We start from the raw sequence: 22,658 nt of genomic DNA on the forward strand, positions 1-22,658 counted from the left end.
ACAACTTCAGGGTGATTAATTGATAACAGAATTTTCATTTTGGGGTGAACTATCCCTTTAAGGAAAATGCTGCATTTACAAAAAAAGAAAAAAAAAGAATAAGAAAAAAAGAAAAAAGGCCATCTTAGGTCATTTAAAAATCACAGTAAGACTGGAAAGGTTAACAGAGGATGAGAACATGTGAAATCAGTTATGAATTAAGATATCAGCAATTTATTCATTGGTTTGGGGGAGATGAGAATGATTACAAGATTTGCATGGTCAATTTCGTAGAGTGAATGAGAGGTTTTAAGAACCAAGTTAGTATGAGAATATAAATAAATAAAAAGACTTGTGAAAATACAGATCAGAAACTGTTCATACTAGGATTGGTGGTATTAACATAAATCTACATGTTTAAATGAGACACAGGCAGTTTTTTTTGTTTTTTTTTGGTGTTTTAATCCAAAGTTGAAGCAGACCAAGACATACGTACAGCAGTCAGATACTAAAAACAAGACATATATCTGCCTTTCCCTGTTAGTATAAAGTTCTGTGGGAATTCTAGTCTGTTTTTCAACTTGTCTGATACTGTAGTCTTTGCTTTGAAAAATTAATGCATGAGGGAATCAAAGAAACTGCAAACATCAAATTTCCAGACTGACTAAAAAGATCCATTATTTGCAAGAGGGGCACTGAAATCGTTTGGGAGATATCTGCTGTTTGAGAGTATACTCTGCATGTTCAACATTGTGAGCAGTAAATCATGTCCTAAAAAAAAAAAAAAAGAAGTATACAGTTAAAAATAAAAATAAAACAAGACAACCTTTCAGAGTACATCAATCAGTGCATCTAAAACAATCCGTTGGATGCGTAGGATTCCCTTAAACATTTCCAGAACATGAGGCCTAGTCTTCTTTGTTCCTTTACAAAACATCTGGTACCTAAAAGCTGCTCACATTCAAACACTTACTGCATGGTAGGCATGGAAAGCACACAAAACAAACAAAAATGCACTGGCATAACAAACAAAGAGTACAGTCGACGGTTATCACACTTTCATTCTCCAGCCAAAAGAACAACCATCTTGATCACTCTCGCAAAGATCCCGTTTCATAATTCATTCATTATACACTTAAAAAAATACAAACGGGCTTTGCAGTTCAGGGTGGTGGATGAAAAGCCAGTAGACTATATATGTCTACTGATTATTTCAGTAGGTATTTGTGAAAATGAAATGCCAGAGTATAGGTTAACATTCTTTACAAATCTCTGAGGAAAAACTAGCTGGTAACAAATGCATAGGATTGATTCAAGGCAAATCAAAGCAGTGTGCAATAAAAGTATTTCCGAGCATGAATTAAGCAAAGGGCTGAAAAAATGTGCTAGACTGGCTTTCCATGGTAAGCTTGATCAAATACCAATGTGAAAGCGGAGCAATATGATTTTTTCCTCTCAATCTGATAACCAACATAAGGCTAATTGGATCTAAAGCTCAAAAAAAGATCTTGTATTTTACTAGAGAGGACCCTGAACAATACTGACAGACAATTTCACAGTAAAGAACAGAGTGTGTTTACATTCAAAGAGTCAGAAATTTCAGAAATACATTTTCATCTAGACACTGATAGTGTCTCTTGGAACTAGTCTTACTGCAAAAGAGCATTCAAGTGCAGACATGAATGACAAACGTAATGAAGAACGAACAGGAAAGCTAGCACTTATGCATAAGCTCCTCGGAACATGAACAGTACAAAGGAAACTGAATAATCATGCTATCAAGGGGCAACTTATTTTACAAGCGGTCCCGTAACTCAGAATGGAACATCATTAAAACAAACAGTGGTAAATGTGTGTATAACTCATGAACTCATGTACCAATGGCTTTTTTATATTAAAAAAAACAAACAAAAAAAACTGAGAAAAAGGACAAATAAAATGCAAAAGAAAGGTAACTAAGTTAGCATTCTGATTACCCCACTAAACACCATGTGAAAAACTCGTGAACACTGTAAGGAGCAAATTAGTGGATGTCGGCTGCTTCACAACTCCAATATGTATAGTCTTGTTTCATAATTGTACAGCCCCTCTCTTTTGGTAGCAAAGTGGTGTATTAGTTACAAATGTTGAGTGATTAAAAAGAAATATATATATAAAAAAAACTAGTTTTAACTCAGTTATTGCTTCCTTAAATCAAACATTTCAACTAATATACGAGTGTAAAATGTGTGTGTGCATGTGCGACAGAGTGAACGTGTCCTTAGCAAGCAGGCGTCTCATTTTCAGGAGCCATATTATTAGCTTTCTTTCTCCTCTTCATCAGCAGCGGATTGGACGAGTCTTCAATCCTCTTGATTTTAATTTGCTCATAGTCGACTCTCATTGTTGCCAAGGCACTAGTCATTTCCTCCTGTGGAATACAGACATATTAACATGAATTAGAATGAAGATATGGATCTGAAGTGCAGTGATTGCAAAAATGTTCTGAAAATGGTCAGATGTTCTGAAAAGCCTTTTTTGTTGAGGGAGGCCTCACCTTGACATCCTCCCATGTGTCTTTCTCTTCTTTCAGAACACGGCTGGTGTGTAGGGGCGTCTGTGGTACCTCCATTGATTGCTATAGCCACGCAAAGCACCAAATAACATAGTAAGCCAAAGATAATGTACAAAGGAAATCCATTTGTCTGAATCAACACAGTATCTATTAAATAATGCTAATATTTACTCACATTGATCCAGGGGTGGTTCATGAACTCTGTGATGGTCATCCTTTGTGTTGGCTCGGTTTTCAGTAATGTTCTGATGAGCTGTTTAGCTAAAATAGGAAGACTGAGTCACTCAAATCTATAATCATTCTTAGAAATGTGCAAAACAAATAACTTGAAGATAACAGTATTCTAGGAACGGTTTCTCAAGTCGCTTTCACAAAACAGGAACTTGACAGATACCTTCCTCTGAGACTTCTGACCACTCAGGATTTGGAAACTCATATTGTCCCATACGGATTCGTTTCTTCATACCAGGGGATATAGCCAATCCATGGTTGGAATAGAAAGGTGGGTAACCACAGAGCCTGGAAGTTGAATAAAGTGAGAATTGCACTATATCACACAGACTTTAAAAGGTCAGGAGTCACAAAACCCATTTAAATAGAGGCCTAGACAGAGAAAAATGGTGTATGCACAACATACGAGACAGATTCACTTACAGAATATACATGATGACACCCAAAGACCACATGTCACAGGACTTGTCATACTTTTCTGGACCAAGAACCTCTGGGGCTATAACATGAAAAGTTTGAAAAAATGGAAAGGTTTCACGAGTGGGAACATATCTAATTATCAACATCCAAGTACTGATGATTATGATATTCTTACCAACATAATAAGGAGTATAGCAAGGGGTCGCCAGAGAGTTGTGTGTGGTCGTCTCCTTTGCAAACCCAAAGTCTGTCAGTTTGAGAAGGGCATTGGGCCTTTTAGAGGTATATAAGAGGTTCTCTGGCTGCAAAGTGGATTCACAGGCATATTCAGTTAAGAAAATGAGGAAGTCAAACAATTTTCCATCACTTCAATAGTGGTCATCATGAGACTCTTACCTTGACATCTCGGTGTGCGATGTTTATCGCATGTAAATACTGAATGGCCTCTCCTATACTCTTCATGATATCAGAAGCCTCTGAAAAGACAACAGAATAAGAAATCAGACAGAGTATTCAGTATTGCGAAAAAGGGCCTAACTACCGTTTCAGTTGTTTGTATAAACTTTGCAAAGTAAGAGTAGACAACTTACCTCTCTCAGTGAATGCCTGGTCCCCTCTGTCCTGAATCCGACTGAACAGCTCACCCCCATCCATGCTTCAAAAACACATTAAAAGCAAAAATCAGCAGGCATATTACAAAATACAAGTAACTTTCAGTATTCAAAATACTTCAGTATTTACAGTATTTTGTTTGTATAAATTCTTTGACAGACTGGGGTGGGGTTCAATAAGTTTTACTTCTCCCCACTCCATTTCAAGCATAAGTGTATAAGTTATTATTATTATTATTATTATTATTATTGTGTATCTTTTCTGTTGTCACACTATTTGCTTGAAATAAATAAATAAATAAATAAATAAATAAACTTCATATTGGTGGAGATATTTTTTGTTATAGAAAGACAGTAAACTACGTGACATTAAAACATAGTTAAGTGAAAAGTGAAATATTATTTTTATTATTATTATTATTATTATTATTATTATTATTATTACTATTATTAACAACATTTGAAAATTAAGTAGTGCAGTAAATTCAGCCAAAGTGGATTTGAAATAGAAATAGTAGCTGGGGCAATGTTTCTTCAAAAGAGCAATTTTATTATTTTAAACAGCCAGATATAAGTATTGACCTACCTCTGAAACTCACATACAAATTACTTTGTTCAAATACATAAAAAAAAAACCACATGAAGGGGGGATCTTTTCACCTTTGTCCCCATGTAATCATTGTGGTTATCATTTCCGATTACACGCAAACCGCTGCTAGATGCGCAAGTCAGGTGAGCTCCATTTCTTGAAAACTTGCCAGTTGCGAGAAATTCGGTCATTGGGCTTAGAAAGTCTTTCTCTCAACAGAGAAGAGAGGAAGATGGGGGAAGAGAGATAAAAGGGATACAAAGGAGAGGGATCAGCATAAGACTGCATGATTATGATTTTGTTAATGAGACAATGACTCAAAAACCCATATTTAGTCTACTTGATTGGATCTTGCACATCCATTATTGCAATAAAGCATGATAATACAATTGAAACTGAGTTGAGTACACACTGTGCTGATAACTGTGTACATCTATGCAAATACGAAGAATCATACTGTTCTCATATCCCCACTATGGGTCACGGCGTGCAAGACGAGTTTCATTTCTACAGCTCACCTAGAACTGCAGTCAGTTTCACGTGAAATCATCAAACGCCTGACAGAGATAGAAAAACGCACTATGAGTTTGACTGAGACAGCTCACTGTGAGAAGGGGCTATGAACAACCACAACACGTTTCACCACTTTCAATCTTACTAATCCCCAGACGTTGTGCATCTTAGACAGTCGATATATACACTATAGCTGAAAGTATTAAAAAAAAAGAAAAAAAGAGAGTGTTAAGCGCTGAATATTGAAAGGCATGTCATTTATGGTACAAACCACTAAAGCCCCACTATAGGGTTGGGTTGCAAAATAATGTGTAATTTTTCTTAGAAAAGCCATATTTGAAGCTGAACAACAGTGTTGGCATTTTCCATTTCCATCACTTGCGGCACACTCAGTTCTGATGACCTGTAGATTCTGTTTCCTGCGAGCTGAGATGCCTATAGCCTGATTTCTTGTAATCTATTCATGATCTTCTGTAGTCTACGATATAGCCTACCTTCAACCAGCTTATCTTAATATTCGTACTATGACTAACAGCAGTGATATACTGATGATTCTATAAGATGATATCCTATGAGCCACAAATACCACACTATCACTCATGTCAGGAAGCAACTCACTCACTCATTTCTGTCATACAATTAGGGAAAGATTCAACGGTTTCTAAAGAAATACTACACTTCCCTATGAGTCTCTTACATCAAAATGATGTATGAAATCTTGCATCATCCATTAAACAATATTACTCTTAATAAAATACTATTTCTAAGACTGGCAAAAATAAAATGGACTGTAAAGCAGAAGCAAAGGAACATATTGATTCATTATTGTACCTATTAAATTAGCATTTGTGGAATTGAAAGGGATAGTTCACCCAAAAATAAAAATCCTGTCATCATTTACACAGCCTTATGTTGTTCCAAACCTGTATGAATTTATTTCTTCTGCTGAACACAAGATATTTAGAAGAATGTCAGTAATCAAACAGCTGACGATAGCCGGTCTGTCTGGTTACCAACATTCTTCTAATTATCTTCTTTTTAGTTCAACAGAAGAAACCAACTCACACAGGTTTGGAACATTTAAAAAAGAAAAAAAATTGGGTAAACTATCCAATAAACTATGTCAAAAAAGGAATATATATATAAAAAAAAAAAAAAAAAAAACGTACATAAGATTTTATTGTGTAGAAATGTACAGCAGGCAGAGGTCAACAAAAAACAGAACTGCCTCCTCTGTTCCTTAGTGGATTTAGATGAAGAAACTTTATAAACTCAACATTTCTGGAGAACACAAGGGAGTGACCAACCTCCAGACTACGCACATAGGCGACCTTCCACAAAATCGTCTGCTAAAATTACTCTCCGCTAAATATCTATAACCTTTATAGCACAATATTAGTCAAGAGATGCTCCAGCTGTCGGTCATCACAAGCCATTTGTCAGGATGCAGTGCTCCACATCATAAAGACTCCAGAAAACACTGTCTCTCCAAAATACCTCACGAATAAACCTGTAGATTAGTATCATAAAAGGAATATTACTTACAGTAGCCCATTTGAATTCTGATACTATGAATTAACAGTAAATTTACATGCAAGCATCATCCAACAGACTTTTGACAGCTTTGTATTCCCCGCCACGGTCAATAGGATCGACAGAGGGTCAAAAGTGCATTATGAGTGTAAAACACTCCTCTGGAAGTTGTGTTGCATTGCCTCTTGTTAGAAAATGACTGCTAAGACAATTGCACTCACAAAACAAGACAACCACCCATTAAAAGTCTAGTGAAGATTATCCTGGCCCATCCCTATCTGCATCATCTCTGATGACTAAAACAAAATAAAACAAACTTAAATATTTCTAACCTCTAAGATTAATTTTCCCAAAAAGCCTAAAATTTTATTAAAGGGTTACTTCAGGATTTAGCATTAAGCTTTGTATTAGTAGAAAACCTGTAGTATTTTCGAATTACCATGCTTTCCACCCTCATGTGACCCTGAGACAAGAGATTTATGTATTTTTTGTCTGGAAAAAATCCTCCGATGACGCAAAAATCGTCATTTTGCGTCATCGGAGGATTTTCTGGACAGAGGCTAAAGACTACAGGCAGTAGATGGCGTTGTTCCGCATGTTTTCAGCCCGCCCATACAGGGTGGGATCTCACTCACAGAATGTACACACAGTCAGCCTTTCTTTGGAAGCTAAGCTAGCAAGCTCTTGTTCTGTGGAGAAAGCTGAATAGTAGGAGAAAGCTGAGTAAGTAACCATCCTCCTTTTCCCGGACTTGTCCGGCGGGCGAGATCGTTCAAAATGTCCGGGATTCAGCTTTTGCTTTCTGCGGTCGCCATTCATTGTTTACATACATGCACACCTTTCAATCTAACTGAATTCATTCCGATTGGTGAATTTGAATGTAGTGTTTACATGAACGCTAAACAAGTGATCGGTTGATGTGCGTTTTACCATTGCTAAGAAAAATTCCCGCTCCTCCGTGAGAGATGCGAGACCCGGCGCGTCTCAGTAATCACGCCACCGGCCTCGCGCCGTTCTCCCGCGGCCGTCAGCCTCGTCCTGCTCGCCACAGTAAACATGATGAATGGCGACTGTAGAACGCAAAAGCCGAATCCCGGACATTTTGGACGATCTCTAAATCCCTCGCAAACTCATCACGTAGGCTAGCTTTGTTGTTTTCAACAACTGCGCACTCTTACCGATAGGCGTGGCCTCCTAAGGCAGCGAAGCAAGTGCATTCTGGGAGTTGTTGTCTTTCATCCACATAAGCCAAAAATACATTTTCTGGCTTTTCTCAGTCTAGAAAGCTCCAAATTCAAAAATTTCTTCACATTTCTTCTACTTAAATGACCTATTTTAAATACACATTCATCTTCCCAGAGGTGAAGTATCCCTTTAACAAACATCTGCTGGTAAACAGTGGTGACAGGTGCATTTTCTGACTTCCTACTACAAGACAAGCAGTAAAGAAAATGTCCTAGTCAGCGCGAGTGAGACCACGAGAACACACAAATCAAATAAATTGAAACTGGGAGGTGTGATTTCTGATTTTCACATCATCATATCTGATACAATAAAGGTGAGCACAAGCACATCACTTTGATCTTTTCAATGAAAGCATGCAGTTCTGCTAGCCAAATCATGTTGAAACTAGACAAAATGGTGTCATGAATTTACATACAAGAAGATAATAATCAGCATAAAAGCAATAATAAAGAATCTAATACTTAAGATCTCCACCATGCAAATATTATGCATTCATTGCAACGTTTGGGCACATACAGTATATATTCCAATTTTGGCTGATATGGTCATTTTTTTTAATTGCTAAAAATTAGCATGTTTTGATGTTAGACTGCATTTACGGCAATCACATTAACTTTGTCCAAACAGTATACAGTGAGGAAAATAAGTATTTGAACACCCTGCTATTTTGCAAGTTCTCCCACTTGGAAATCATGGAGGGGTCTGAAATTGTCATCGTAGGTGCATGTCCACTGTAAGAGACATAATCTAAACAATATATGATTTTTTAACTATTTATTTGTATGATACAGCTGCAAATAAGTATTTGAACACCTGTCTATCAGCTAGAATTCTGACCCTCACAGACCTGTTAGTCTGCCTTTAAAATGTCCACCTCCACTCCATTTATTATCCTAAATTAGATGCACCTGTTTGAGGTCGTTAGCTGCATAAAGACTCCTGTCCACCCCATACATTCAGTAAGAATCCAACTACTAACATGGCCAAGACCAAAGAGCTGTCCAAAGACACTAGAGACAAAATTGTACACCTCCACAAGGCTGGAAAGGGCTACGGGAAATTGCCAAGCAGCTTGGTGAAAAAAGGTTCACTGTTGGAGCAATCATTAGAAAATGGAAGAAGCTAAACATGACTGTCAATCTCCCTCGGACTGGGGCTCCATGCAAGATCTCACCTCGTGGGGTCTCAATGATCCTAAGAAAGGTGAGAAATCAGCCCAGAACTACACGGTAGGAGCTGGTCAATGACCTGAAAAGAGCTGGGACCACCGTTTCCAAGGTTACTGTTGGTAATACACTAAGACGTCATGGTTTGAAATCATGCATGGCACGGAAGCTTCCCCTGCTTAAACCAGCACATGTCAATGACCATTTGGATGATCCAGAGGAGTCATGGGAGAAAGTCATGTGGTCAGATGAGACCAAAATAGAACTTTTTGGTCATAATTCCACTAAACGTGTTTGGAGGAAGAAGAATGATGAGTGAAGCATGGGGGTGGTAGCATCATGCTTTGGGGGTGTTTTTCTGCACATGGGACAGGGCGACTGCACTGTATTAAGGAGAGGATGACCGGGGCCATGTATTGCGAGATTTTGGGGAACAACCTCCTTCCCTCAGTTAGAGCATTGAAGATGGGTCGAGGCTGGGTCTTCCAACATGACAATGACCCGAAGCACACAGCCAGGATAACCAAGGAGTGGCTCTGTAAGAAGCATATCAAGGTTCTGGCGTGGCCTAGCCAGTCTCCAGACCTAAACCCAATAGAGAATCTTTGGAGGGAGCTCAAACTCCGTGTTTCTCAGCGACAGCCCAGAAACCTGACTGATCTAGAGAAGATCTGTGTGGAGGAGTGGGCCAAAATCCCTCCTGCAGTGTGTGCAAACCTGGTGAAAAACTACAGGAAAAGTTTGACCTCTGTAATTGCAAACAAAGGCTACTGTACCAAATATTACCATTGATTTTCTCAGGTGTTCAAATACTTATTTGCAGCTGTGTCATACAAATAAATAGTTAAAAAATCATACATTGTGATTTCTGGATTTTTTTTTTTTTGATTATGTCTCACAGTGGACATGCACCTACGATGACAATTTCAGACCCCTCCATGAGAACTTGCAAAATAGCAGGGTGTTCAAATACTTATTTTCCTCACTGTATTAAAAACTTTTTTTTTTTATTTAAACAGGTATACACCTATTTACAATATATCCACAATGAGGTAGCAGGCAATATAAAATTAAATTTTAGTATGAATATGTTAGAGCGAATCATGTGCGCGAGTCGGCACATTCCACAAAACGTATAGGACCCATTTGAATTCTGCACAGAATGCTATATTTTAAAGCGATATGGAGGAGATATGGTTAAAGATTAGGAGGAAACTTCGGCTTTACCGTGCTCAACCGCTCTGGCCGAGCTGTGACAAACGAAATGCTATTAGATATTTTAACAGTGCAGCGCTTCTGGGTTGTACATCAGAACGTAGGCTCACTATTGGCCGACGCTGGTCATGTGTGTGATGCTGACCAATAGTGAGCCTACGTTCTGACGTACAACCCAGAAGCGCTGCGCTACTCTATGTGAACTCACTCAGAGGCCCACACAGAAGAAAATGAATAGTTGAATAAAGTCGCTATTTTTGTTTGTTTTTTGCGCACAAAAAGTATTCTCGTCGCTTGATAAACTTAAGGCTGAGCCACTGTAGTCACTTGGACTATTTTAACAATGTCTTTACTAACTTTTCTGGGCTGGCAGATATTAATTACCTTGCAGCCTATGCAGGGGAGAGCCAGCTCTCAGATTTCATCAGAAATATCGTAATTTGTGTTCCGAAGATGAACGAAAGTCTTACGGGGTTGGAACAACATGAGGGTGAGTAATTACTGACAGAATTTTCATTTTTGGGTGATCTAACCCTTTAAGTTAAATTTATTAAACTACGGTCTTAGGAATACAACTACTACTATTACTACTACCACTACTAATAATATAATATAATAATAATTATTAATATTAGTATTGTACTTGTTTGGCTTCCTAAAACACCAGTGTGAATGTAATGTAGACAGACACTATCAAAACTAAAAAGAATTTGAGTTCTATTTAAAGCTACACTGTGTAATTTTTTTAGTTGATTCTTAGCAAAAAACACTTAGTTCTTTCAAAAATATATGTGCTCATTAATGTATATTTACTTCTTTCAAGTAATAAAGTATTCTCGTAAGTTTATAATCTGCCATTGAAAGTACATACGGGTGAGGGGTTCGAATGCCGGTCGCCATGTTGCCCCTCCATCTTGAAACTACATTAGCCAAAGAGGGACATACCTGTAAATTCAAGCTTCGCCTTTCGCGCTTTACACTCAGTGACTCAGAGACGAATGCGAGGGGGAGATTACTCGCTACTGCCGGCAGATTTGAAAGATTGCTGATGGAGGATCACGCCTATTTTCGAGGACATGTAGCAGAGTCGCCAAGGAAGCGAAAGAGAGAATAAAAACGTCAACGCGACAGGCAAATCAGCAAGACCAAAGTCAATACTGGAGTAACTTTTCCCAGATGTAAAGAGCTCATGAGGAGCAAAGATTTTAAAACGGACGGCGAAGTTGCCTGCTTTCTTCTCGACAGGTAATTCAGCCTATTTGTGTAAATTCGAAGTTTTATAGTTGCTTGTCTAACCATAGCATGGTTGTGCATAACGCCAGAACGACCTCTAGTATAACTTGCGTTACTTTTCCTCACGTCAATGGTGAAAAAGTATTGTTTACCTTGTACCATAAATCTGTGCTGCGACGGATCACAGGTGATAGTTTTAAAGGCGCAATTGGACGAAGTCGAACTGGAAGCCATGTTAATCTTGGAATAATACGGCCACCGTAGGAGTTAAAACGCCCTCGAAATTGAAAGGAACAGAAACTAATATTCACTGGGTAGTCATATACAATTTCACCACTAGATGGGGGAAAATATCACACAGTGTAGCTTTAAAGTCCAGGCACAAGTCAATGCAAAGACTTATTTATTAATTAATTATTAATTATTCTGTTCAATTTGGACAATGAAAATGGTTTGGAGCTCTTAATTTTGAACTGTCAAAGCACACCAGATTGATGCATTTGGCTTTAAAATGTACAACATTTTCTACTCACAAAATACTGTGGAAAAAACTGCTCAGTTGATTGATTCAAATCTCTGACTTAATGATAGAACTATAAATAAGCAGGTCCGTATACATAGTTGTTGGTTTTTTTTTACTAAAACACTTCTTTCCTCCACCATTCTTTCCTCCCGAAACTCTTCTAAACAATCAAATCAGTAGTTTGCAATTTCAGTAATCTATTGCAGACTTAACCAAATCACTATTATTTTGTGTCGTCATATGAAAACTTGCATCTATGCGATTTGCATTTTGATTACAGCAGGGACCGTCCCAATGAAGAAATCTGGGTTCAACTGCCTTGCACAGGAGCACACAATGGTGGTTGGAAGAGAAGGTTGGTACCAGTTAGCAGTAGCATACATGTTGCAAAGTGTGGGAAACAACAGCGTCTGGTTATGCAACATAAAGTCTATATGATGGAGAGGTCACCAACTAAGGAGGTACGTCATCAGACAAGGGAATTTTCAATTCACTCAAACATGATGGGGGCATATAGGTGAATGAGTGTTTACCGTAAGTAACCTCCAAACACCTGCTGGTAAACTTTTTACACGGATGAGGCAACGAAACCTTGACAAAAGCATTTACAAATGAGTTAAGGGGTTGCGTAAAAACGTAACTAAATGAATCAAGGTTTTCATGACAATGCAATTCAGGACATACATACATACACAATAATCAGTGCATTGCAAATGTCAAGTCATTATATTGCTCATGAAATATTTACTCAAACTGTGACTAGCCTAAAACAGAAAGATTGACTTGATGTTTTGTTCCCCTAATAATGACTGTACTGGTAAAAACTCTTAAATTCAAACATCATTTAACTTGTATTTATGGCAGAAACAAATGCCTGATGATTTTCTTAACATCCAAGCCAGATGGATAAGGGCCAAAACAGCAAAGGTTGCAGGTTTAATACCAAGTAGGGATGATCCAGGAAATAAAGACAGTGCCTGATCATAGTGCTGATCAGCATTTACTATGGAGCAAATATCATAATCTAGGGTTGCTCTATGTAAACTGTTGAATGAAGAAGATGGAACATTCATATTCACAGAATTGTAAATTGCTTATGAATGGAAAGTTGATCAAAGGAAGTGAAATGTAGAAATGACCACAAAAAAAAACAGGGCATTTTGTTATCTATACTGAAGACAGCAGAAGATGATGACTCACCACTCCATTACAATAAGAAGGCACTTCCTGTTTTGGTAGAGATTCTCATAGACGTCAACAATTCTGACGATATGGGTACAGGAGGAAGCCCGCCAGTGCATCTCCACCTCTCGTCTAGCTTTGGGACAGTCATGAAGCATCTACAATAGAGAACGAAAATGAGCATTAAAAACTAAAGTTTGTGAAAATTATTATTAATATTATTAATAATAATAATAATAATAATAATAATAATAATAATAAAATAATAAAGCACAAAATAATATGACATATGGGGGAAAAAAGCACAGGAATTATATATACACACTACACGTACGTACGTACGTACGTACGTGTGTGTGTGTGTGTGTGTGTGTGTGTGTGTGTGTGTGTGTGTGTGTGTGTGTGTACACAGTTTAAAAGTGCAGAACAACCACATATGAATAGGTGTCGTTGAGAGGATTTCTGGAGTTTTGCCTCCCTCTAGTGGTAACAAAGTAATATGCAAGTCAAGGAACTGGATGATCAGACAATCCTGACAAAACTGATCAGATTCTAGTCCACTATGTATGTGTGAGATTGTGCCGATTTCATTAGATGATCATCCTCTAAGGAAATGGGATTTAAATCACTTAGTACTTCATTCAGTTTTCACACTAACCCCTGGTTTCACAGACAGGGCTTAAGACTAGTCCTAGACTAAAATGTAAGTCTGAGCTGTTTCCACTGAAATAAACTTGCACTGACTGATCTTAAAAATATATCAGTGCCTTTTTAGTTTTAAGATGCACATCGGTAATGTTTTTTTCTAAGCATGTTTATAAAAATTACTTAAATGTCCTAATTGATCTATGGTCTAATCCTGGCTTAGTCTAAGCCCTGTCTGTGAAACCGGGCCTAAAATGATGCAGTGATACTGTTTTAAATGAGTTTCATGAATGACCTCATAAATCCATTTGTAATGATTTAAATTTCACACATCCCTTTTTTCCAAAAACAAAGCATATAATTGACTGTAGGCAACTAGCCCAAATGCCCTTCACATGTTTTAAAAGGATGACCTTTTAAAATATACAGAACATTTATATGGTTGCGTAAAGTTAACAGCCACTTTCACTCCCAACTCACATTTCAGAGCCCTGGAAAATTGAGCAGTATTTTAAGAATGTTAAGAGCAATGACATCATTGAAAATGTCAAATATAGACTCTCAATCCCAAGACCTGACTGAAACGTCACTGACAGCAGAATGTGGTCCAGTCGTAAAGCTAGGTTAAAAATAGCCCTCTTTCAACTCACTGAAAGAGACTTGCAGACTCTTGTTTCTGAGATTTTTGCTTTTAGGATGATAGGTTAGGATGATAGGTAGATAGTTTTAAATTCCAAATTAATATTAGGCCTCTATGAGACGAGGAGCACAGGATGCTTCCTATCATAAAGGAAACTCTGGAATGAAATTCATGTTAATTCACACTAAAGCACTTAATTGAGTATAAATGGAAAGCACAAAGAAAAGGACTTATGGGATACTACACCAGCTATGTATGACAAGCAGTGGAAAGAATCCCTCTGGGGTGGGGGGCGGGGCTTCCCCTCTTGTTGATAGCTGGCTTAGAGGTCTCAGGATTCCTCTTTTTGCACACTACCAAATCACGCCTGTCAAACCGCTTAATTCTCACACCAGCCTACAGGGGGCTAAACAGCCTATTTGGCAGAGCTTTCAGGAACTTTCATTTGCTTCATGCCAACCAAGTATACTCATTCAGACCTACTTGACTACTGAGAGAAGATGGGTGTCACAAACGTAAACGAAGATGGAAAAATATTAGGCTAAAGATATGTAACATGCAGACACATCTGATGTTACCCACACACTGCACAACAAATGACAGCAGTCACAAAGCCTCTCCCTCACCAAAGCCATCTCTTCTCAAGCACAGACAGATAGCTGCAATATTTAATTTCAAGGTGGCATTTCACTAATGCTCAGCAGATCACAAGTTTTTTGTTCATCTTGGTAGAATATTCATTAGCCTATAGAGCGAGATGGACCTGAATTACTCCACTCCTATTTGCATGCTGTCATTTAAAATACCTAAATAGGGTTTGTTAAATGTTTTTGACATTTGATAGCATTTTAAATCACAGATGAGATAACCACAATTTTATTATATATATTAAATATATCAAGGTCCAATTCCACACTGTTGTAGAGCTGATCTGATGTGTAAAAGGGTAGACGACATGAAAATGGAAGCAGTGCGACTTACTATAATACATTTGAAACCATTAAGAAAAGCAAAAACCTTGGTGAGCAAAACAGGTAGCATATAAGACATTAATAAACTGTAAAAAAAAGTAAATAAATCTAATACATTCTGTAGCCAACTAATTAGCGATGGACATTGGATATTTTTTCCTCATGTAATGTTACGTACTGGTGTAAAAATTACTTTTTTTCTAAGGGGTGATCAGGGGAGACGCACTTATACAGATCTATTGTCTGAAAAGACTAACCCTGAGTCCTCTGACAGAGATCAGTTAAGATCCAGTTCTTGGAGCCACCGGAAATCACTGTGGCTGTTCTTTAAGTAACTACAGACCTTGTAACATTTTAGAGTGCCATACACAATCCATACTAGCATAAATGCAAGAAGAACAAGAACTGCGTCAGGTCTGCGAAAACACTCAGGGTATTGTATCTAGATCTGAAATAAAAGCACAGTCTGGTAAGTTGAGACCCCTTATTGTTCAAGCGACATGTAATCATATGCTGAGCTGACGAACAGAAAGTGTTGCCAAGCCAACATAGACCAATTATTGCCGTCACTGGTCTAATTCCTGCTTTTTTGTGAAGACCAAGAAGAAAAGCTTGAAACACATCCCTCAGAAACAAAGAACAAGGTTTGATCTCTCAAACGCCATGCCAACTGAATGGCAATTTGCAAAGCGGACAAAGCACATCTGCTCAAATGAAACAGTCTGACAATTGGTATTTTTTGGACAATTATGTACCAAACTGAAATTTCTTCTCCAAAACCAAGTGCCATTACAGTTTTCATTTATTTGGCACTAACTTTGCATAAAATTACAATCTTATAATAAAAAAAAAACCTCAATTCATCTGACTACAGCCAACACAACCTGCTGTGAAGCCAGTGTGATTAGGCTAAATAATGAAGTATCTATGCAGTGTGTACATGTTTTTCTATTCTGGTGGGGACTTAAACCTGAATGCACACAGACTCATGGGGACCCGTGTCACTGTGGGGACCTAAAGTGAGGGAACAAGCTTATAAATCATACAGAATGAGTTATTTTTGAAAATGTAAAAATGCAGAAAGTTGTGCGTGATGGGTAGGTTTAGTGGTCGGTTTAGTGGTCAGGTTAGTGTGTGTGTGTGTGTGTCCTGGTATTCCCTACATTGGGGAAATGTCTCCACATGGATAATAATATTATTAGCAGTAAATGTTTTGTAAAAACAAAGATAATAACAGCACCTGTCAGCCTTCATGAAAACATGACATCTCAAACATTGGTAGTTGTACATTAAAGTTTTTTTGTGCTTGACGGACTTGTTTTGCTGTTGCACCCGCGTCTCGCGCATGAAACGGCATTCTAATAACGCTGCGCTTAAGTTTAAAGTCGTCCAACTTGCGTCTCATTACCTCGTGTTATTTCCAATTCCGCTGCCACCGACGCATCCTTAATGAACAGCCGCTGAGAACTAGCGATGTGTTCGACGTTAAGGTCCTTCATTGTGCGCATCACAGGACAGTGTTTAATCGCCTCAGTAACTTCAAGCGCGTGCCGTGAAGCGTCATATACAGGCATTTCCATAAACTTCCACAGGTCAGATTTTCCACCAAAGTAAAGAGCTTATTAATTATGAAAACAATTATTTATTTGTGCTAATTATTATTTTATTTCAGTTAGTTTTTCAGTAACTGTTGGTAGTTTAATTTTAGTTTTTCATTTATTCTGAATTTTTACGTTTATTTTAAGTTTATTTCCGAAAATGTTTTTGACCAATAGTTTTAGTCTTAGTTTCAGTTATCGTTTACGAAAATAACCTTGGTCCCCAGAGTGTGTATGTGAAGTTTTAGCTGAAAAGACCCCACAGTTGGTTTTTTTACAGCATGTTAAAATTGCCACTTTTTGGGGAGGTGAGCTAAAATGCACCGTTTTTGTGTGTGTCCCTTTAAATGCAAATGAGCTGATGCCTCTGGCCCACTTTTTTAATAAAGTGCGCACTCTCCCTTTTATTACTGTCGTAAACAGAATCGCTCCGGAGACTGTAAGCTGGATCACGAACAAAACAGTTAGTACTACAGATCCATCCTCGAGTAACAACTTTTTAGCAAAGCATGTTTTGTACGGACCCTCGTTCACAAAGCAGTCAGTTGTAAAACGATTTGCCCAAACAAGCGCATTTAGGTAGATTGGGGGGCGCATTCCCTTCAAAAACAAAAGTGACCAACTGCGTCTTCAGCAGCTCAGATGTTGGGAGTAAATGACGACTGCTATGTTCATTCTTACATCCAACAACAAAACACCTAAATCACTTAGAAGACATTCTTGTCTACAGCTGCTCCGGCGTCGAAACAATGGCGGACTGTGTACAGCTCACTCAGGGCGAGTCTATGCTGATACGGCAATGTCGGTCAACAGTCGTGGGCGGGGCTTGTGCAAAAGTATGTCACATTGCCCAGAATCTGAAAACGGCTTGTTCTGAGACACTGCTTATGATTCATGGGGATTTAAAAAAAAAGCACTGGGTGGATTTCTATCATTTATAGGGTGGTTGTGTACACACACTGCCAACACACATTTATTTTCAAACACCATGTAAAAAATTTGCATAATAGGTGCCCTTTAAAGCACCTCTTTGCTAGCAAAAAGTGAGTGAAATCAAGACTTTTATTTGTCATCTGAATGCTATATCATTTGTTACACCATAACTTTGGATAGCACTGTCATTCTGAGTAAGGTGAAAAGAGTATTCATGCTGTGACTGTGTAAATAAGGGAAAACTGCGTCATAAAGGGTCTGAAGGTGCACTGGGTGCAAGTAGCTTGCGTCACAGGAACAGAGATTTGAAGGGCAGCCACCTGTCCAGCCTGAATGCAACTAAAACATCTATATTAGACTGTAGTGACTAAGATATTAGATGTCATTAACAAATCTCCATGGATCATTGTGAGTGACAGGGAGGAAAGACCATATGGCAGACGGTACAAGCTTTGTTTTGCATGTGAAGGGGGATATGAAAGAAGGTGTGGTGTCACGTGTTGGGTCTTGTGAAGTGGGGGGTGTTGAGGGTTTGGGAGGTTTGGGAGGTGTTGGTTTTCTCCAAAGAAACATGTGGTAGGGCTGAGTGTTCTCCGATTTCACTGCTAAACCCCAAAGCAGCCTTGATATCCAGCTAATGTCCTGACAAACAAACAACAACAACAACCACAACCACAACAACAATCTACGACTTCAACAGACACAAACAAAGGAGACACTGACAGTGGCATACGAGTACAACATTCAGGATAAACATACAAAATCAAAGTATTTTTACAATAACAGCAATAAAAGCTGCATTATCTAGGTCTGTTAGTCCGACTATGCTAAAACCAGATTAAAGATTTTTACATGGCATCTTAAAGAGACTAAATTTGCTTTAGACCAGTGGATCTCAACTTTTTGACTTCAAGGCCCCATTGTTCATGAAAATATTTAAAGGCCCTCTTCTCACTCACAATTTCTACCCGATAAAATATCTTGATTTTTAGTAGATTTTAGATTATCTTAATATCTTATTTTCATGCTTGTTTTCTTCATCTTGAGACCCCTTGGAAATTTGTTGAGGCCCCAGCAACCTGGCTGAGAACCACTGCTTTATACCAACTAAAATCAAACTTTTAAAGTGCATGTAAATATAGACTGATAGTTTACTTAAAAATGATAATTTAGTCATCATTTACTCACCCTCATGTCACTCATTTTGTGTTCTGTAGAAGAAAAATTCATACAGGTTTAAAGCAACATTAGGGCGAGCAAATGACAAAACATGGATATAACATGGCACAAGTGTTGCATTAGTTCCAACCCTCCAACACATACCTGTAGTTTTCAAATAAGGCTGGATAATAAGGACTTGAGCAGAATCAGGTGTGTTTAATAAGGGTTGAAGCTAAACTCTGCAGGGCAGAGTTTTTCACCCCTATTATACAGTGTTGTGCTCTTTTAGTTGTCACTTGTCAGTGTTTGATTTTGCAAAGGGACACATTTCTGTTAAAGGGATGGTTCGGAGTAAAATCAACCTAGGGTCCTTTGCACCATGACCTCAAGCCAAACACCCCCCCAGAAGCTTTTTTTCCCTTGGTCGAACATTAAAGTTTGAGCTTATTTAGAGATATCAGCCGAATGGCTTAGTGCAGGCGCTAACGGATCCAAGGTTGTATCTCGGAAATTACCCCACATATAATGCCCAGAATGGTACCAAACTTCTACAGTAGTACAAATAGGTTCTGTACTCAAAGCAAGGCATTGGAAAGTTTGTAAGTACATCAGGAGTTTATTTAAACAACACTTGCCTGATGGCTCATGCTACCGCTAACCCGGACGTCGAGGTCACTACAGTGATTTGGGAAAAGCACGTAAAAGTCCTGGCAGAAAGTGATGCATAAGGATGTAGTTTAACGACGCCCAGTTCCAGGAATGCACTAATATTTTGTTGGTAGTACCAGTTTGCAACAATTATTAGTTAACACTAAGTTGTCAACACTTCGGAAAAAATAATAATTCATCGTTACACTACATCCTTATGTATCACTTTCTGGCAGGACTTTTACGGGCTTTTCCCAAATCACGGAAGTGACCTCGATGTCCGGGTTAGCGGTAGCATGAGCCATCAGGCAAGTGATGAAATGTTCTGTTTTCCACACAGTCTGTGTTGTGAATTTTCCAGTAATGAAATGAAGACATAAACATTAATTTAATTGATCTTTTATATGAAATTAAACTTGCGGCACAACTGAGCTTTATACTGTTAAAATTACAGCATAAAAGAAAAAGTGCGATTATTCCTTAAATTAATTGATAATTTATTATTATTAGTGTTAGTATTATTATTAAATTGAGATATCTATATTTTAATATAGATAAGAATTTAGTTAATTATCATTAGTTAATAATTAATTATAGTTTGGTAATATATCAAGTTAAACCGAACTTTTATTTTGACGGGTTGTGGTGAAGACCTTTGAGTTTCCATGTTAATGATATAACAATAGTTTTCTTAAATGAAACTGTAAAATGCGCAAATTTTGTTTTTTAACAAACATTTATTTTGATATCTTAATTTTGAGGGCCCTATATGGTTCAATCCCAGAGATATGGAGATCTTGCTAAAAGCCAAATATTTAGGTGACCGGTACCATTTACACAATATGCACTGACACAAAATGTAAAAACAAATTTTATCTCTGAAGCACAGGACTTCTTAAAAAAAAAAAGAAGGTAGACCAGTGATATTGGCCCCTTGAGTAACAAGGTTTGTTATATAACGTAGTAACATAACATTACAGTAAGGCAATGCTATTGTGCCGCCGTTAAGCACATCAAAAAGTAGCAAACTTCTGTTTCAATACGCTGGTCAAGCATTCACATCTGTGTGCTGTTAACTATATATACTATATACACTATAAAGAAACAAGTTCATTTAAATGGAGTTAAAATGCCGAGTTGGCCTATAAAAGTTAATCAAAATAGTGTATGTAATACTCTAATTACACTATCAAACAACTATGCCACCATCAGTGGTCAAGTCCCGCTATCTTTAATACCAGTACATATGCAGGAAAATCATGTCCATCTGTTATCAGTGTTTTCCCTTCATCCGCTCAGTGGGAGCATAGCAGATGTGGCCCATTCACCTTCCTGAGGCCCAGTACAAAAGATCCCCTCCGCAAGCACACAAAAGAGTGGGGTGAGGGGTTTCTAGAGGATGGGAAGGGAGGGCTGGAGATGGAGGGCCAGCATCTTCCACCTGCTTCTGTTTAGGAACTGAGGAGACAACAGCCTGTAAGCTACTTTAGTATTAAATGCTCTTTGTCCCTGAGGATGTGTTTTGGGAATGTGCGTGTGTGTGTGTGTGTTGACAGGCTATTGCTCATTGTGATGACTGGCCAGCCACGTGTCAGAGTAAACATGTTTGTGTCAAAGTATCTTGATCTGATTAAAGACATCTGCCAGCGACCCCTCTGACTTAGCTCAAAAGGAGCTTTGTCTATGACATATAATAACAAAGACATCATATCATAAATTAATTCTCATCCCATTCCATGCCATAACGTCCACCAGCTTGTAATACCTACTGTCCCTGCAGCTTTAATATGGGTTACTCCTTCCTAGTCTTCCTGTGTGACACAGTTTAGGAGTTTAGGGCCAGACACCCGGGCTTGAGCTCACATGAAGAGCTCTGGAAAGTGAATTTGTCTGGAGTTCACTCTCTTGCTGCCAAAACAACATGTCATCTGGAAACCCACAACAGCACTTAGTCACCACAGGAAATGGATAACAAATGAACTTGCTAGAAAAGAACTGTATCTGAAATTACTTATTCACAAGATTGTCACAATGTTTTAATCTAAATGCACTAATCCGCTAAAATGTGGTGTGCCAAACTTTTTTTAATTGACCACAGTAGGTCAAGGCCCAGATTGAACTAAATGTCATTATACGAGGGCCAATAACTTTATGCATACACAAAACATTCTCTTCTGGGGGCGTATTACAGAAACTTCCTGTCTTCAGTTAAGATCTGACAAATTTGTATTAAGGCGAGACACGGCAGGCAAAAACATCGTTTTTTTTTTACTGGTACATTTTGAGATTTTTGGATATTTGTCTTCAATAACATGTCTTCTTTCAGACTTGAGGTGAAAAAAAGTCCAAAATACACATTTAGGTCTTTATTTTACTACACTTTCTCTGTTTGTGTCGGTAGATTTCTCATCAATTCAACAAAAGTTGCCGTTCTTAATCAATCGGCACCCTGTCATCACTTGCACGGCTGGGAAGCTCTCTCTCTCCTGTACAATGCTGTCGGATCCAAATATGGTCATTTCCTTTTTATCAGCAACCAGTCGTGAAAGTAAAAGGGCTGAATGCGCAATCTCATTGGCTGATGATAAATCTTTAAAGCCCATTTTCTCAAAATTACTTTTCTCTCATACTCCAAGTCCGAAATCTCCACTTCAGTAGCACCTATATACACCAAACTTTCCAGTCTTGTACCTAGTTGTATTATGAAGACATTTACAGAGGGATTTGTAAATATATTATTCCTAGCCTGATCTATATAACATTTTATTCGAAAAAACATGGCAAAAATAATTTTAAGGCTATTGACAGTATATTGTGATTTACAGGATAACAAAAGTATATCCATAAATCAATCTGTAATTTTTTTTTCCCATCTAATATGTAAACACAATGAAAAAAATATTTTTTAACCTGGCTTTATCCAATACTTATATTTAATTAGATATTGCCTAATTTGCATATTTAAACATTAAATTACAGAAAACTTGTAATACATTTTTTTCTCATCTTAATGTAGGTAATCAACTGGGAAAGTTTCAAGGTGATATCTGCTAGTTAAAAATGTTACC

The 22,658-nt window shown here is 37.9% G+C and overlaps 1 protein-coding gene across 1 annotated transcript in view; it reads right to left on the reverse strand.

Moving 5' to 3' along the window:
• Nucleotides 1-773: 773 nt before the first annotated feature.
• Nucleotides 774-22,658, reverse strand: part of mapkapk2a (MAPK activated protein kinase 2a) — a 43,067-nt gene continuing 21,182 nt past the window's right edge. The window contains exons 2-10 of the mRNA XM_084395286.1: nucleotides 13,013-13,152; nucleotides 3,775-3,839; nucleotides 3,581-3,660; nucleotides 3,360-3,486; nucleotides 3,188-3,263; nucleotides 2,928-3,052; nucleotides 2,709-2,794; nucleotides 2,516-2,596; nucleotides 774-2,389 (exon numbers count right to left, since the gene is read on the reverse strand). Coding sequence (XP_084251412.1) covers nucleotides 2,240-2,389; nucleotides 2,516-2,596; nucleotides 2,709-2,794; nucleotides 2,928-3,052; nucleotides 3,188-3,263; nucleotides 3,360-3,486; nucleotides 3,581-3,660; nucleotides 3,775-3,839; nucleotides 13,013-13,152 — 930 coding nt within the window. The 3' untranslated portion in view covers nucleotides 774-2,239. The remainder of the gene's footprint in view (nucleotides 2,390-2,515; nucleotides 2,597-2,708; nucleotides 2,795-2,927; nucleotides 3,053-3,187; nucleotides 3,264-3,359; nucleotides 3,487-3,580; nucleotides 3,661-3,774; nucleotides 3,840-13,012; nucleotides 13,153-22,658) is intronic.

This window comes from Rutilus rutilus, assembly GCF_951802725.1.
Source record: "Rutilus rutilus genome assembly, chromosome: 22".
NCBI lineage: Eukaryota > Metazoa > Chordata > Actinopteri > Cypriniformes > Leuciscidae > Rutilus > Rutilus rutilus.